The sequence below is a fragment of the Somniosus microcephalus genome, chromosome 10 (genome assembly GCF_052327205.1).
Source record: "Somniosus microcephalus isolate GS21.2 chromosome 10, FLI_Smic_1.0, whole genome shotgun sequence".
Lineage (NCBI taxonomy): Eukaryota > Metazoa > Chordata > Chondrichthyes > Squaliformes > Somniosidae > Somniosus > Somniosus microcephalus.
Genome location: NC_140996.1, coordinates 232909827 through 232926505, shown reverse-complemented (window position 1 = coordinate 232926505; position 16679 = coordinate 232909827). Strand labels below are relative to the sequence as shown.

The window sequence follows — 16679 nt, the reverse complement described above, 5'->3', positions numbered from 1 at the left end:
GAATCTCCTCCCACAGCCCATGTCCACTCTCCCCTATCATCGACTCTACCCACCCATTGAATCTCCTTCCACAGCCCATGGACACTCTCCCCTATCACTGACTCTACCCACCCATTTAATCTCCTCCCACAGCCCACGTACACTCTCCCCTATCATGGACTCTACCCACCCATTTAATCTCCTCCCATAGCACATGTACACTCTCCCCTATCATCGACTCTACCCACCCATTTAATCTCCTCCCACAGCCCATGTACACTCTCCCCTATCATCGACTCTACCCACCCATTTAATCACCTCCCACAGCCCATGGACACTCCCCCCTATAATGGACTCTACCCACCCATTTAATCTCCTCTCACAGCCCATGGACACTCTCCCCTATAATGGACTCTACCCACCCATTTAATCTCCTCCCATAGCCCATGTATACTCTCCCCTATCACGGACTCTACCCACCCATTTAATCTCCTCCTACAGCCCATGGACACTCTCCCCTATCACTGACTCTACCCACCCATTTAATCTCCTCCCACAGCCCATGTACACTCTCCCCTATCACGGACTCTACCCACCCATTGAATCTCCTCCCACAGCCCATGTACACTCTCCCCTATCACAGACTCTACCCACCCATTTAATCTCCTCCCACAGCCCATGTACACTCTCCCCCTAACACGGACTCTACCCACCCATTTAATCTCCTCCCATAGCCCATGAACACTCTCCCCTATCATGGACTCTACCCACCCATTTAATCTCCTCCCACAGCCCATGGACACTCTCCCCTATCACTGACTCTACCCACCCATTTAATCTCCTCCCATAGCCCATGTACACGCTCCCCTATCACGGACTCTACCCACCCATTTAATCTCCTCCCACAGCCCGTGTACACTCTCCCCCATCATGGACTCTACCCACCCATTTAATCTCCTCCCACAGCCCATGGACACTCTCCCCTATCACTGACCCTACCCACCCATTTAATCTCCTCCCACAGCCCATGGACACTCTCCCCTATCACGGACTCTACCCACCCATTTAATCTCCTCCCACAGCCCATGGACACTCTCCCCTATCACTGACTCTACCCACCCATTTAATCTCCTCCCACAGCCCATGGACACTCTCCCCTATCACGGACTCTCCCCACCCATTCAATCACCTCCCACAGCCCATGTACACTCTCCCCTATCACGGACTCTACCCACCCATTCAATCTCCTCCCACAGCCCGTGTACACTCTCCCCTATCACGGACTCTGCCCACCCATTCAATCTCCTCCCACAGCCCATGTACACTCTCCCCACCCATTTAATTTCCTGAGGAAATCTTCTCTATAAAAGCTTCCTGTTCCCCAAAGGTATTTGAGCAAAACACATCCATCCTCACATCTCCACTATTCAACCTGGGCGTGCTGCGCCCCAGGGAACTCTGCCAGCCCTCCCCCACCTCACTGCCCTCGGCAACACAGCATTCATGGTGCTCCTGGAGTCGGTGAATATCTCAGTCTGTGTTAGCTATGGCTCAGTGGCTGGTCTTTCTCCCCTGAATCAGAAGGTTGTGGGTTCAAGTCTGAGCACAAAATCAAGTACTCAGAAAAGAATAAAACTGCCTTTCTATAGCGAATTTCACGACCTCAGAACGCCCCAAAGTGCATTACAGCCACTGAAGTACTTTTTGAAGTGTGGTCACTGTTGTAATGTAGGGCAACGCAACAGGCAATTTGCGCACAGCAAGCTCCCACAGACAGCAATGTGATAACGACCAGATCAACTATTTTAGTGATGTTGATTGAGGGATAAATATTGGGCCCAGGACACCGGGGAGAACTCCCCCTGCTCTTCTTCAAAATAGTGCCGTGGGATCTTTTACTTCTGAGAGGGCAGACAGGACCTTGGTTTAAAGTCTCATCTGAAAGATGGCACCTCCGACAGTGCGGCGCTCCCTCAGTACTGCCCCTCCGACAGTGCGGCGCTCCCTCAGTACTGCCCCTCCGACAGTGCAGCGCTCCCTCAGTACTGCCCCTCCGACAGTGCAGCGCTCCCTCAGTACTGCCCCTCCGACAGTGCAGCGCTCCCTCAGTACTGCCCCTCCGACAGTGCGGCACTCCCTCAGTACTGTCCTCCGACAGTGCAGCGCTCCCTCAGTACTGTCCCTCCAACAGTGCAGCAGTCCCTCAGTACTGCCCCTCCGACAGTGCAGCACTCCCTCAGTACTGCCCCTCCGACAGTGCAGCGCTCCCTCAATATTGCCCCTCCGACAGTGCGGCGCTCCCTCAGTACTGCCCCTCCAACAGTGCAGCGCTCCCTCAGTACTGCCCCTCCAACAATGCTGCGCTCCCTCAGCACCGCTCCTCCGACAGTGCAGCGCTCCCTCAGTACTGCCCCTCCGACAGTGCAGCGCTCCCTCAGTACTGTCCCTCCGACAGTGCAGCACTCCCTCAGTACTGCCCCTCCGACAGTGCAGCACTCCCTCAGTACTGCCCCTCCGACAGTGCGGTGCTCCCTCAGTACTGCCCCTCTGACAGTGCGGCGCTCCCTCAGTACTGCCCCTCCGACAGTGCGGCACTCCCTCAGTACTGCTCCTCCAACAGTGCGGCGCTGCCTCAGTACTGCTCCTCCAACAGTGCGGCGTTGCCTCAGTACTGCCCCTCCAACAGTGCAGCGCTCCCTCAGTACTGCCCCTCCAACAGTGCAGCGCTCCCTCAGTACTGCCCCTCCGACAGTGCATTGCACCCTCAGTTCTGCCCCTCTGACAGTGCGGCACTCCCTCAGTACTGCCCCTCCGACAGTGCGGCGCTGCCTCAGTACTGCCCCTCCGGCAGTGCGGCGCTCCCTCAGTACTGCCCCTCCGACAGTGCGGCGCTCCCTCAGTACTGCCCCTCCAACAGTGCGGCGCTCCCTCAGTACTGCCCCTCCGACAGTGCGGCACTCCCTCAGTACTGCTCCTCCAACAGTGCGGCGCTCCCTCAGTACTGCCCCTCCGACAGTGCGGCACTCTCTCAGTACTGCCCCTCCGACAGTGCAGCACTCTCTCAGTACTGCCCCTCCAACAGTGCGGCGCTCCCTCAGTACTGACCCTCCGACAGTGCGGCGCTCCCTCAGTACTGCCCCTCCGACAGTGCGGCGCTCCCTCAGTACTGACCCTCCGACAGTGCAGCGCTCCCTCAGTACTGACCCTCCGACAGTGCGGCGCTCCCTCAGTACTGCCCCTCTGACAGTGCGGCACTCCCTCAGTACTGCCCCTCCGACAGTGCGGCGCTGCCTCAGTACTGCCCCTCCGACAGTGCGGCGCTCCCTCAGTACTGCCCCTCCGACAGTGCGGCGCTCCCTCAGTACTGCCCCTCCGACAGTGCGGCGCTCCCTCAGTACTGCCCCTCCGACAGTGCGGCGCTCCCTCAGTACTGCCCCTCCGACAGTGCGGCGCTCCCTCAGTACTGCCCCTCCGACAGTGCGGCGCTCCCTCAGTACTGCCCCTCCGACAGTGCGGCGCTCCCTCAGCTCTGCCCCTCCGACAGTGCGGCGCACCCTCAGTACTGCCCCTCCGACAGTGTGGCGCTCCCTCAGTACTGCCCCTCCGACAGTGCAGCTCTCCCTCAGTACTGCCCCTCCGACAGTGCAGCTCTCCCTCAGTACTGCCCCTCCGACAGTGCGGCGCTCCCTCAGTACTGCCCCCCCTCAGTACTGCCCCTCCGACAGTGCGGCGCTCCCTCAGTACTGCCCCTCCGACAGTGCGGCGCTCCCTCAGTACTGCCCCTCCGACAGTGCGGCGCTCCCTCAGTACTGCCCCTCCGACAGTGCGGCGCTCCCTCAGCTCTGCCCCTCCGACAGTGCGGCGCACCCTCAGTACTGCCCCTCCGACAGTGCGGCGCTCCCTCAGTACTGCCCCTCCGACAGTGCAGCTCTCCCTCAGTACTGCCCCTCTGACAGTGCAGCTCTCCCTCAGTACTGCCCCTCCGACAGTGCGGCGCTCCCTCAGTACTGCCCCCCCTCAGTACTGCCCCTCCGACAGTGCGGCGCTCCCTCAGTACTGCCCCTCCGACAGTGCGGCGCTCCCTCAGTACTGCCCCTCTGACAGTGCGGCGCTCCCTCAGTACTGCCCCTCCGACAGTGCGGCGCTCCCTCAGTACTGCCCCTCCGACAGTGCGGCGCTCCCTCAGCTCTGCCCCTCCGACAGTGCGGCGCACCCTCAGTACTGCCCCTCCGACAGTGCGGCGCTCCCTCAGTACTGCCCCTCCGACAGTGCAGCTCTCCCTCAGTACTGCCCCTCCGACAGTGCAGCTCTCCCTCAGTACTGCCCCTCCGACAGTGCGGCGCTCCCTCAGTACTGCCCCCCCTCAGTACTGCCCCTCCGACAGTGCGGCGCTCCCTCAGTACTGTCCCTCCGACAGTGCGGCGCTCCCTCAGTACTGCCCCTCCGACAGTGCGGCGCTCCCTCAGCACTGTCCCTCCGACAGTGCGGCGCTCCCTCAGTACTGCCCCTCCGACAGTGCGGCGCTCCCTCAGTACTGCACTGGAGAGTCATTCTAGATTTTTGTGCTCAAGTCTCTGGAGTGAGGCATGAACTCACAACCTTCTGACTCAGGTGGACCTTCTGAAGAGAAGGCGTTGAGTGTGGATGGGATCGGGAGATGTACTGCCCTCACCCCAGCTCCCCCCACAGAAGAATGGACCTTTATGTGGGGTCTCGGAGCGTGGCGGACTCCCGTGGAACTCCAGTCCTGCGAGAGCCGGAGTGAGAGGAAAAGAGGGATAAAGGGGGAAAAAATATAAGATAGTGGCTAATAAATCCAATGGGGAATTCAGGAGAAACCTCTTTACCCAGAGAGTGGTGAGAATGTGGAACTCGCTGCCACAGGGAGTGGTCGAGGCGAATAGTATAGATGCATTTAAGGGGAAGGTGGATAAACACACGAGGGAGAAAGGAATAGAAGGATATGCTGATGGGCTGAGATGAAGAGGGGTGGGAGGAGGCTGGTGTGGAGCATAAACACCGGCACGGACCAGAAATGTCTGTTTCAGTGCTATAGACTTGATGTAAATCAGGAACAAATCAGGAGGCAGCAAGTCCTGACATTCTCCTTTCACCCCTGGGTCGAATAGCCCAGAAGACAGTCTGTTCTTTGTTTGCGACATCCGTTCATTGCTCTCCTTTCTTGTTTATTCATTCTCGGGATGTGGGTGCCACTGGCAAGACCGGCATTTATTGCCCATCCCTTAGTTGCCCCGAGAAGGTGGTGGAGAGCCGCCTTCTTGAACCGCTGGTTTGATAAATCTGCGTGGTCACCTCAGAGGGCGGTTAAGAGTCAGCCACGTTGGGTGTGGGACTGGAGTCACCTATAGGCCCAGACCGGGTCAGGATGGCAGGTTTCCTTCCCTAAAGGGCATCAGTGAACCAGTTGGGTTTTTACGATAATCCGACAGATTCACAGTCACTTTTACTGAGAGCAGATTTTTATTTCCAGATTTCTTTTTAAAACCTATTTCAGATTCTCAAATGGCCACGGTGGGATTCAAACTCCTGTTCTTGGGATTATTAGAACATAAGAAATAGGAGCAGGAGTCGGCCATTCGGCCCCTCGAGCCTGCTCCACCATTCAATAAGATCATGGCTGATCATCGACCTCAACTCCACTTTCCCGCCCGATCCCCATATCCCTCGATTCCCCTAGAGTCCAAAAATCTATCGCTCTCAGCCTTGAATATACTCAACAACTGAGCCTCCACAGCCCTCTGGGACAGAGAATTCCAAAGATTCACCGCCCTCTGAGTGAAGAAATTCCTCCTCATCTCAGTCCTAAATGGCCGACCCCTTATCCTGAGACTGTGACCCCTAGTTCTAGACTCTCCAGCCAGGGGGAAACAACCTCTCAGCATCTACCCTGTCAATCCCCCTCAGAATCTTGTATGTTTCAATGAGATCACCTCTCATTCTTCTAAACTCCAGAGAGTATCGGCCCATTCTACACAATCTCTCATCATAGGACAACCCTCTCATCCCAGGAATCAATCTGGTGAACCTTCGTTGCACCGCCTCCAAGGCAAGTCTATCCTTCCTTAGATAAGGAGACCAGAACTGTGCCCAGTACTCCAGGTGTGGTCTCACCAAGGCCCTGTACAATTGGAGCAAGACTTCCTCACTCTTATACTCCAACCCTCTTGCAATAAAGGCCAACATGCCATTTGCCTTCCTTATTGCTTGCTGTACCTGCATGCTCGCTTTCTGTGTTTCTTGCACGAGGACACCCAAATCTCTCTGAACACCAACATTTAAAAGTCCAGTAATTTAACCATAACACCATCAGTCTCCAGACACTGAGAGTGAGTGGCCTCGAGTGACGCTGGTTTGGGGGTCAGTCTCTAACCTCGTGAGTCTACCGCCCGAAAACACACATGGTTCATCACTACCTGACACTGACTGGTTAATCTCATTGTGAGACATCAGACATGGCGGCTGTGGGGATGTGGGGCGGGGGCGGGGGTGGGGAGAGGGCGGGGGTGGGGAATAGGATGGCGGCTGGAGAGGGGGGTGGGGGGGTGGGGAGAGGGCAGGGGATGGGGTGGGACGATAGGGAGGGGATTGGGGAGAGGGTGGGGTGGAGAGAGGGTGGGGGTGGGGCGAGGGCGGGGGTGGGGAGAGGGCGGGGGTGGGGAGAGGGCGGGGGTGGGGCGAGGGCGGGGCTGGGGAGAGGGCGGGGCTGGGGAGAGGGCGGGGGTGGGGAGAGGGCGGGGGTGGGGCGAGGGCGGGATGGGGAGAGGGCGGGGCTGGGGAGAGGGCGGGGGTGGGAAGAGGGCGGGGGTGGGGTGGAGAGAGGGCGGGGGTGGGGCGAGGGTGGGGTGGAGAGAGGGCGGGGGTGGGGCGAGGGTGGGGTGGAGAGAGGGCGGGGGTGGGGCGAGGGTGGGGTGGAGAGAGGGCGGGGGTGGGGCGAGGGTGGGGTGGAGAGAGGGCGGGGGTGGGGCGAGGGTGGGGTGGGGCAAGGGTGGGGATGGGGAGAGGGCGGGGGTGGGGAGAGGGCAGGGGATGGGAGGCGGGATAGGGAGGGGGCAGGGATGGGAAGGGGAGGGATGTGGAAGATTAGGAGATGGGGAGGGCGTGGGAGGGGGTGGGGAGAGGGATCGGGTGGAGGAAGGGGTAAGAGCAGGAGATGGGGTGGGGCAGGGGTGGGGAGAGGGCGGGGGTGGCGATGGGGAGGGGCGGGGATGGGGAGAGGGCGGGGGTGGCGATGGGGAGGGGCGGGGATGGGGAGAGGGCGGGGGGTGGCGATGGGGAGGGGCGGGGATGGGGAGAGGGCGGGGGTGGCGATGGGGAGGGGCGGGGATGGGGAGAGGGCGGGGGTGGCGATGGGGAGGGGCGGGGATGGGGAGAGGGCGGGGGGTGGCGATGGGGTGGGGCAGGGGTGGGGAGAGGGCGGGGGGTGGCGATGGGGAGGGGCGGGGGTGGCGATGGGGAGGGGCGGGGATGGGGAGGGGCGGGGATGGGGAGAGGGCGGGGGCGGGGGTGGGGAGAGGGCGGGGGTGGCGATGGGGAGGGGCGGGGATGGGGAGGGGCGGGGATGGGGAGAGGGCGGGGGCGGGGGTGGGGAGAGGGCGGGGGTGGCGATGGGGAGGGGCGGGGGTGGCGATGGGGAGAGGGCGGGGGTGGCGATGGGGAGGGGCGGGGATGGGGAGGGGCGGGGGTGGCGATGGGGAGGGGCGGGGGTGGCGATGGGGAGGGGCGGGGGTGGCGATGGGGAGGGGCGGGGATGGGACGGGGAGGGGAGCAGGTGGGGGATGAATGTCCCACTGTCTTCACGTGGCAAGGTGGAGTATCCCAGCTGTGGAGTGAAGCCGGGGCCTCGAGTGTGACGCTGCCCGCGCTCGGAGCGACCTCTCCTGATTGGGGCACAGGAGCCCGGAGTGGCTCGTCCTGGTGCTGGGCAGGGCCGAGGCCTTGAACCATTGGTGCAGCCTTGGGCCCTGGATAATGAGCACCGACACCAGCCCCCGTCCCACCCTGGCTCTGACCAGCGAGCTCACCGCGGACCGAACCTCAGGCCAGCCCGGCCTCGCTGGCACAGCCATACAGTCGGTGGTTCCTCTGATCACCAGCCCTTGGAGAGAGACCATGCGGGAAAGTCTAATGAGTTCAATTAGAAGAACAAGGAACAATCACAGAATGATACAGCACAGGAGGAGGCCATTCGGCCCATCGTGCCTGTGCCGGCTCTTTGAAAGAGCTCTCCAATTAGTCCCACTGCCCCCTGCTCTTTCCCCACAGCCCTGCACATTTTTCCTTTTCAAGTATTTATCCAATTCCCTTTTGAAAGTTATTATTGAATCTGCTTCCACCGCCCTTTCAGGCAGCGCATTCCAGATCACAACAACTCGCTGCGTAAAAACATTCTCCTCATCTCCCCTCTGGTTCTTTTGCCAATTATTTTAAATCTGTGTCCTCTGGTTACCGACCCTCCTGCCACTGGAAACAGTTTCTCCTTATTTACTCGATCAAAAAACAGTAAACTACATTCTCCTTTAGTCCAGTTCCTCTGATGGCCGCTTGGTCGGTGCTGCTTGGGGTGAGGTACTGAGTCCCACAGAGCAGGAGGATCCCAGGTTTGACACCAGGTTGGTGTTGGGTCAGTTTCCCCTGAGGTAGGGAGGGGACTGTCAGACATCAGCTCCCCCTCCTCATCGCTCTCCCCCTCCTCCAGGTCACCGGGCCAGGACTGGATCGCAGCTCGGTCACGATGCACCCCGCGGTGGAATAGCCCAACAACACTCACTATCCAGGCTCGCAGGGGAAGGAGGGGCACTCGGCTGAGGGACCGGGGTCTGGGGACCTGCCCCCGGGGCAAAAACTGAGGCTTCCTCAGGGAGGCGAGAGGAACTATCTTAAACAGTACTTTGTTTTGAATAGACTCACGTCTGTCTCTCGCCGGGATCCGACTGTCTGTTTCTCTCTCTCTTTCTCTCTCTCTCTCTCTGTCACTCTCTGTCTCTCTCTGTCTCTCTCTGTCTCTCTCTGTCTCTCTGTCTCTGTCTCTGTCTCTCTCTCTCTCTCTCTCTCTGTCTCTTTCTCTCTGTCACTCTCTCTGTCTCTCTGTCTCTCTCTGTCTCTCTGTCTCTCTGTCTCTCTCTCTGTCTCTCTGTCTCTCTCTCTGTCTCTCTCTCTCTCTGTCTCTCTCTCTGTCTCTCTCTCTGTCTCTTTCTCTCTCTCGTCTCTCTTTCTGTCTCTCTCCGTCTCTCTCTGTCTCTCTCTCCCTCTCTTTCTGTCTGTCTCTCTCTCTTTCTCTCTGTCTCTTTCTCTCTCTCTCTGTCTCTTTCTCTCTCTCTCTCTGTCTCTGTCTTTCTTTCTGTCTCTGTCTCTTTCTGTCTCTGTCTCTCTGTCTATCTCTGTCTCTCTCTTTCTGTCTCGCTCTCTCTGTCTCTTTCTCTCTCTGTCTCTCTCTCTCTCTCTCTCTGTCTCTCTCTCTGTCTCTGTCTCTCTCTCTCTGTCTCTCTGTCTCTCTCTCTCTGTCTCTCTCTGTCTCTCTCTCTCTGTCTCTCTGTTTCTCTCTCTCTGTTTCTCTCTCTCTGTCTCTCTCACTCTCTCTCGCTCTCTCTTTTCCATAAACTCTTGCAGTGCGGAAGGAGGCCATTCTGCCCACAGTATCTGTGCTGGGCCAATCCGCCCCCATGTGCCCTGTCTGCCTTTCTCCCAGTGCCCTGTTCCGCTCGCCCTCTCCAACAGGCAGTGCGCGGATTTTGAGAAATGAAGGGCGAGGCTGGAGATATGAAATAAAAACAACAACTGCTGCCAATACACAGCAGGTCAGGCAGCACCTGGACAGGGGGAGGACTGGTCTCAGAACAAAGACTCCACACATCAATCCCAGAATCTCACAGCACAGGAGAAGGCCACTCGGCCCGGCCATTTGACGGAGTCCCAGCCCCGGCCCATTGACACAGTCCCAGCCCCGGCCCTTTGACAGAGTCCCAGCCCTGACCCATTGACACAGTCCCAGCCCCGGCCCATTGACACAGTCCCAGCCCCGGCCCGTTGACAGGGTCCCAACCCTGGCCCGTTGACACAGTCCCAGCCCCGGCCCATTGACACAGTCCCAGCCCCGGCCCATTGACAGGGTCCCAGCCCCGGCCCATTGACAGGGTCCCAGCCCCGGCCCATTGACACAGTCCCAGCCCCGGCCCATTGACACAGTCCCAGCCCCGGCCCATTGACACAGTCCCAGCCCCGGCCCATTGACACAGTCCCAGCCCCGGCCCTTTGACACAGTCCCAGCCCCGGCCCATTGACACAGTCCCAGCCCCGGCCCATTGACACAGTCCCAGCCCCGGCCCATTGACACAGTCCCAGCCCCGGCCCATTGACACAGTCCCAGCCCCGGCCCGTTGACACAGTCCCAGCCACGGCCCATTGACAGGGTCCCAGCCCCGGCCCATTGACACAGTCCCAGCCCCGGCCCTTTGACACAGTCCCAGCCCTGGCCCATTGACAGAGTCCCAGCCCCGGCCCATTGACAGAGTCCCAGCCCCGGCCCATTGACACAGTCCCAGCCCCGGTCCATTGACACAGTCCCAGCCCCGGCCCATTGACAGAGTCCCAGCCCCGGCCCATTGACACAGTCCCAGCCCCGGCCCATTGACACAGTCCCAGCCCCGGCCCATTGACACAGTCCCAGCCCCGGCCCATTGACACAGTCCCAGCCCCGGCCCATTGACACAGTCCCAGCCCCGGCCCATTGACACAGCCCCAGCCCCGGCCCATTGACACAGCCCCAGCCCCGGCCCATTGACACAGTCCCAGCCCTGGCCCATTGACACAGCCCCAGCCCCGGCCCATTGACACAGTCCCAGCCCCGGCCCATTGACACAGCCCCAGCCCTGGCCCATTGACACAGTCCCAGCCCCGGCCCATTGACACAGTCCCGGCCCCGGCCCATTGACACAGTCCCGGCCCCGGCCCATTGACAGAGTCCCAGCCCCGGCCCATTGACACAGTCCCAGCCCCGGCCCATTGACACAGTCCCAGCCCCGGCCCATTGACAGGGTCCCAGCCCCGGCCCATTGACACAGTCCCAGCCCCGGCCCATTGACACAGTCCCAGCCCCGGCCCATTGACACAGTCCCAGCCCCGGCCCATTGACAGAGTCCCAGCCCCGGCCCATTGACACAGTCCCAGCCCCGGCCCATTGACACAGTCCCAGCCCCGGCCCATTGACACTGTCCCAGCCCCGGCCCATTGACACAGTCCCAGCCCAGGCCCATTGACACAGTCCCAGCCCCGGCCCATTGACACAGTCCCAGCCCCGGCCCATTGACAGAGTCCCAGCCCCGGCCCATTGACACAGTCCCAGCCCCGGCCCATTGACACAGTCCCAGCCCCGGCCCATTGACACAGTCCCAGCCCCGGCCCTTTGACAGAGTCCCAGCCCCGGCCCATTGACAGGGTCCCAGCCCCGGCCCATTGACACAGTCCCAGCCCCGGCCCATTGACACAGTCCCAGCCCCGGCCCATTGACAGGGTCCCAGCCCCGGCCCATTGACACGGTCCCAGCCCCGGCCCATTGACACAGTCCCAGCCCCGGCCCATTGACAGGGTCCCAGCCCCGGCCCATTGACACAGTCCCAGCCCCGGCCCATTGACACAGTCCCAGCCCCGGCCCATTGACAGGGTCCCAGCCCCGGCCCATTGACACAGTCCCAGCCCCGGCCCATTGACACAGTCCCAGCCCCGGCCCATTGACAGGGTCCCAGCCCCGGCCCATTGACAGGGTCCCAGCCCCGGCCCATTGACACGGTCCCAGCCCCGGCCCATTGACACAGTCCCAGCCCCGGCCCATTGACACAGTCCCAGCCCCGGCCCATTGACACAGTCCCAGCCCCGGCCCATTGACACGGTCCCAGCCCCGGCCCATTGACACGGTCCCAGCCCCGGCCCATTGACACAGTCCCAGCCCCGGCCCATTGACACAGTCCCAGCCCCGGCCCATTGACACAGTCCCAGCCCCGGCCCATTGACAGGGTCCCAGCCCCGGCCCATTGACAGGCTCCCGGCCCCGGCCCATTGACAGGGTCCCAGCCCCGGCCCATTGACACAGTCCCAGCCCCGGCCCATTGACACAGTCCCAGCCCCGGCCCATTGACACAGTCCCAGCCCCGGCCCTTTGACAGAGTCCCAGCCCCGGCCCATTGACAGGGTCCCAGCCCCGGCCCATTGACACAGTCCCAGCCCCGGCCCATTGACAGGGTCCCAGCCCCGGCCCATTGACACGGTCCCAGCCCCGGCCCATTGACACAGTCCCAGCCCCGGCCCATTGACAGGGTCCCAGCCCCGGCCCATTGACACAGTCCCAGCCCCGGCCCATTGACACAGTCCCAGCCCCGGCCCATTGACAGGGTCCCAGCCCCGGCCCATTGACACGGTCCCAGCCCCGGCCCATTGACACAGTCCCAGCCCCGGCCCATTGACAGGGTCCCAGCCCCGGCCCATTGACACGGTCCCAGCCCCGGCCCATTGACACGGTCCCAGCCCCGGCCCATTGACACAGTCCCAGCCCCGGCCCATTGACACAGTCCCAGCCCCGGCCCATTGACACAGTCCCAGCCCCGGCCCATTGACACAGTCCCAGCCCCGGCCCATTGACACAGGCCCAGCCCCGGCCCATTGACACAGTCCCAGCCCCGGCCCATTGACACGGTCCCAGCCCCGGCCCATTGACACGGTCCCAGCCCCGGCCCATTGACACAGTCCCAGCCCCGGCCCATTGACACAGTCCCAGCCCCGGCCCATTGACAGGGTCCCAGCCCCGGCCCATTGACACAGTCCCAGCCCCGGCCCATTGACACAGTCCCAGCCCCGGCCCATTGACAGGGTCCCAGCCCCGGCCCATTGACACAGTCCCAGCCCCGGCCCATTGACACAGTCCCAGCCCCGGCCCATTGACAGGGTCCCAGCCCCGGCCCATTGACAGGGTCCCGGCCCCGGCCCATTGACACAGTCCCAGCCCCGGCCCATTGACAGGGTCCCAGCCCCGGCCCATTGACAGGGTCCCAGCCCCGGCCCATTGACAGAGTCCCAGCCCCGGCCCCGGCCCATTGACACAGTCCCAGCCCCGGCCCATTGACAGGGTCCCAGCCCCGGCCCATTGACACAGTCCCAGCCCCGGCCCATTGACACAGTCCCAGCCCCGGCCCATTGACAGGGTCCCAGCCCCGGCCCATTGACACAGTCCCAGCCCCGGCCCATTGACACAGTCCCAGCCCCGGCCCTTTGACAGGGTCCCAGCCCCGGCCCATTGACAGGGTCCCAGCCCCGGCCCATTGACACGGTCCCAGCCCCGGCCCATTGACACTGTCCCAGCCCCGGCCCATTGACAGAGTCCCAGCCCCGGCCCATTGACACAGTCCCAGCCCCGGCCCATTGACACAGTCCCAGCCCCGGCCCATTGACAGGGTCCCAGCCCCGGCCCATTGACAGGGTCCCGGCCCCGGCTCTTTCCCCACAGACCGGCACATTCTGCCTTTTCAATTCTTTGTCGGGTTCTGCTTTTGAGAGTGACGACCCTGACTTCCTCTATCAGACACTGTGTGTCAGTAACATGTAGTAATTTGTTCAATTCTCCTTGTTCCGCTGATGGAATGGCCGGGGTTATTTTATTATAAGTGATGTTCTGTGAGGTATCTGAGAGATGGAGATTGCGGATTTCCTCGGCCTGCTCCCGCTCCCGATTCTGGACAAACCCGAATTAAGAAACCTTCTGAACTTCATTAAAGACAATCGCAGCTTCAACAGAACTCGGGGAATTAAACTAAACTCACATCTTAAACCTGCCAACAGGAGGTCAAATATATTTCGTTTTTAATCGGACCGAAAATGATTGAAATTCCGTAAAAAGGAAATCTGTGATCATCTGAAAATGAATAAATTGTTAACATTTTATTTTAACAAATTCACAGCCGGAAGAGCAAAGTGTGAGAGAATAAAAATTAAACTAATTTAAAACTATCCGCTCGCTGTGAATGGCGCCAGGGATCATTCCCAATAATTCGTTCAGATAATCTCCAACCTTTCGCCCCAGTTTCTGCGGGGGTGATTCGGGTTGTGAATTTGTGATATTTGTCTGTGTTTTTTTAAACGAACGAATTCAAAGTTTAATTATTTCACATTTCGCTCTTAAATGTCGATTAAAAAAAATATATAACACACTGATCGGAAAGATCTTCGTTCCCGTTTCCCGTGCGACGGGGAACGAAAAACAGAACTTAATATTCCTGAGCATCAAGAACAGGAAGATTACAAACTGCAACACAGAGACAGACACAGAGAGCGACAGACACAACAGACAGAGAGAGACACAGACAGAGACAGAGACACAGACAGAGACAGAGACAGAGAGAGAGACAGACACAACAGACAGAGACACACACAGAGACAGAGACACAGACAGAGAGAGACACAGAGAGAGAGACCGACACAGAGAGACAGAGACAGAGACAGACAGACAGAGACAGAGAGAGAGACAGAGACACACACACACAGACAGAGACAGACACAGAGAGCGACAGACACAACAGACAGAGAGAGACACACACAGAGACAGAGACACAGACAGAGAGAGGGACAGAGAGAGAGACAGAGACAGAGAGACAGACAGACAGATACAGACAGAGAGAGAGACAGAGACAGACAGAGAGAGACAGAGAGACACACACACACAGAGAGACAGACAGACAGAGACAGACACAGATACACAGAGAGACACAGAGACAGGTGACAGAGACAGACAGACAGAGAGACACAGACACACAGAGAGACAGACAGACAGAGACAGACACAGATACACAGAGAGACACAGAGACAAGTGACAGAGACAGACAGACAGAGAGACACAGACACACACACAGACAGAGACAGACACAACAAACACAGAGAGAGAGAGACACACAGAGCCAACCTGAACTAATATTAGAATAAAATAATAATCACTTTATATCTCAATAAATAATACGAAGACAGAAAAATTCCCAAATCCCAGGGACCGATGATAATTCTGCAGCCGAGATAAATCTGCACATACCATTCATTTAAAAAATATATGAATTCAGCAAGAGACACCATCCCAATTATTTCGATTCAGAATTTCCTCCTCTTAACAGTTTTTTTTTAAAAGACCCAATTGACAATCCTCTTTTGGAAAATTGACTTTATGACTTTGGGGAAAGGGAAGAGGAATCGTTGCCCCAACAATGAATAATTTGGGGCAAGGCGATCCTATTTCTTGTTCTGCAGAGATTCGATTATATTGTTTTTTTGATTTGATAGGCAGACTCCCCTTAACCAAATTACCCATTAATGTGTCGGAGCTGTGAACGCAATAACCCAGAATCTAACTCAATTATTCTCCACTGCTCTCCCCTTCTTAACCCAATCACCACTTGGTTTTAATAATGTTTAAAAACACACAAGAGTTAAACACTCTCTCTCTCTCTCTCACACACCCAGCAATTTTATATATTTCATTTCAAACGCTACTGCCTCTTCTATCAGCTCCTGGTTTGGTTTTGCTGTTGTTCTTTTACCTGTGCTGTACGGAGTGCTCTGGTGATCTCGGAGGGGTCCCAGGCTGCAGTTGGCAGGAGTCAGGCTGGGGCAGACGGGGCCCGGGGCGAAGCCGGACCTGATGGGGTTGTACTGGAAGCTGTTCGCCTGACTGCACGAACTGAAATCGGCGTACGCCGACGCCTCCATCGCTGCCATGCAAGAGTCGTAGGAATTGAGGTAAGAATAATCCATTTTATACATAGAGACGGGAGCTTGGAATTGGGGGGGGGGGGGGGGGGAGGAGGAAAAAAAAAACAAAAACACAGTTGATTTTAAAAAAAATATTAACCACACACACTCACACACACACACGCACACTCCCCACAGAAAGTGGGTTCACTCTGCAGGAGGCTGTGTGGGATCCCTTCCCCTTGTGTGTTTTATCAAACAGCCCAGTGTGCAAGTGTCTGTTAAAGCTAGCCACCCGGCTTCTAATAAACTTCACAGTACTTTCAGACAATGGCGAGGCGGTGGTCCATCTTTGCATGACAATAAATCTTGACTCTATTGGGCCGGTGTAGGGAGAGTGAGTTGGCTCCAGTCTCCTCCCCTGCATCAGTAATGAAACTCTTTAACCCTTCGGTGTAACTCCCCCTCCCTCCCTCCCTCCCTCCCTCCCTACCCCTTGCAACAGGAATTCTTATCATCAACGAGTTTCTCTTTATTTTTACGTTTTTGTCTGAACTTTCCCGCAGAATCCGACGCCTCTCCGGTGTTAAAGTCACCAAAAAAAAATGGACTTTTATCAAAAAGAGATTTGGACACCAGCAGGAAGGAATCAGGGAGAAAGTGACGGGAGCTCCGCTTAAAGAACTTACCATTTAATTCTGGATTTTACTGAAGGGAATCTTGCGGATTATTTAATATATTTTGTTGTTGGAAATAACGTTTGGATTAAGCTGGAGCTGAAGACTAGAGATTAAAATATCTGGATTATTTTTAAAGATTTCATAATGAACTGTATTTCATTCTACAATATTGTTTTAAAACGTGTCGAATTAAAGTCTTTTAGCAATTTTCAGAAACCAGGTTCTGGTCTCTTTACTTGAAGGTAGAGCTGTCAAAAATCAATGTTAAAGGCAGTAATTTAAATC

The 16679-nt window shown here is 58.2% G+C and overlaps 1 protein-coding gene across 1 annotated transcript in view; it reads right to left on the bottom strand.

Moving 5' to 3' along the window:
* The window catches only part of phox2a (paired like homeobox 2A), a 33488-nt gene extending 17636 nt beyond the window's left edge, over positions 1 to 15852 (bottom strand). The window contains exon 1 of the mRNA XM_085998319.1: positions 15564 to 15852. Within this exon, the coding sequence (XP_085854445.1) occupies positions 15564 to 15786 (223 nt within the window). The 5' untranslated portion in view covers positions 15787 to 15852. The remainder of the gene's footprint in view (positions 1 to 15563) is intronic.
* Between the last annotated feature and the right edge of the window lie 827 nt (positions 15853 to 16679).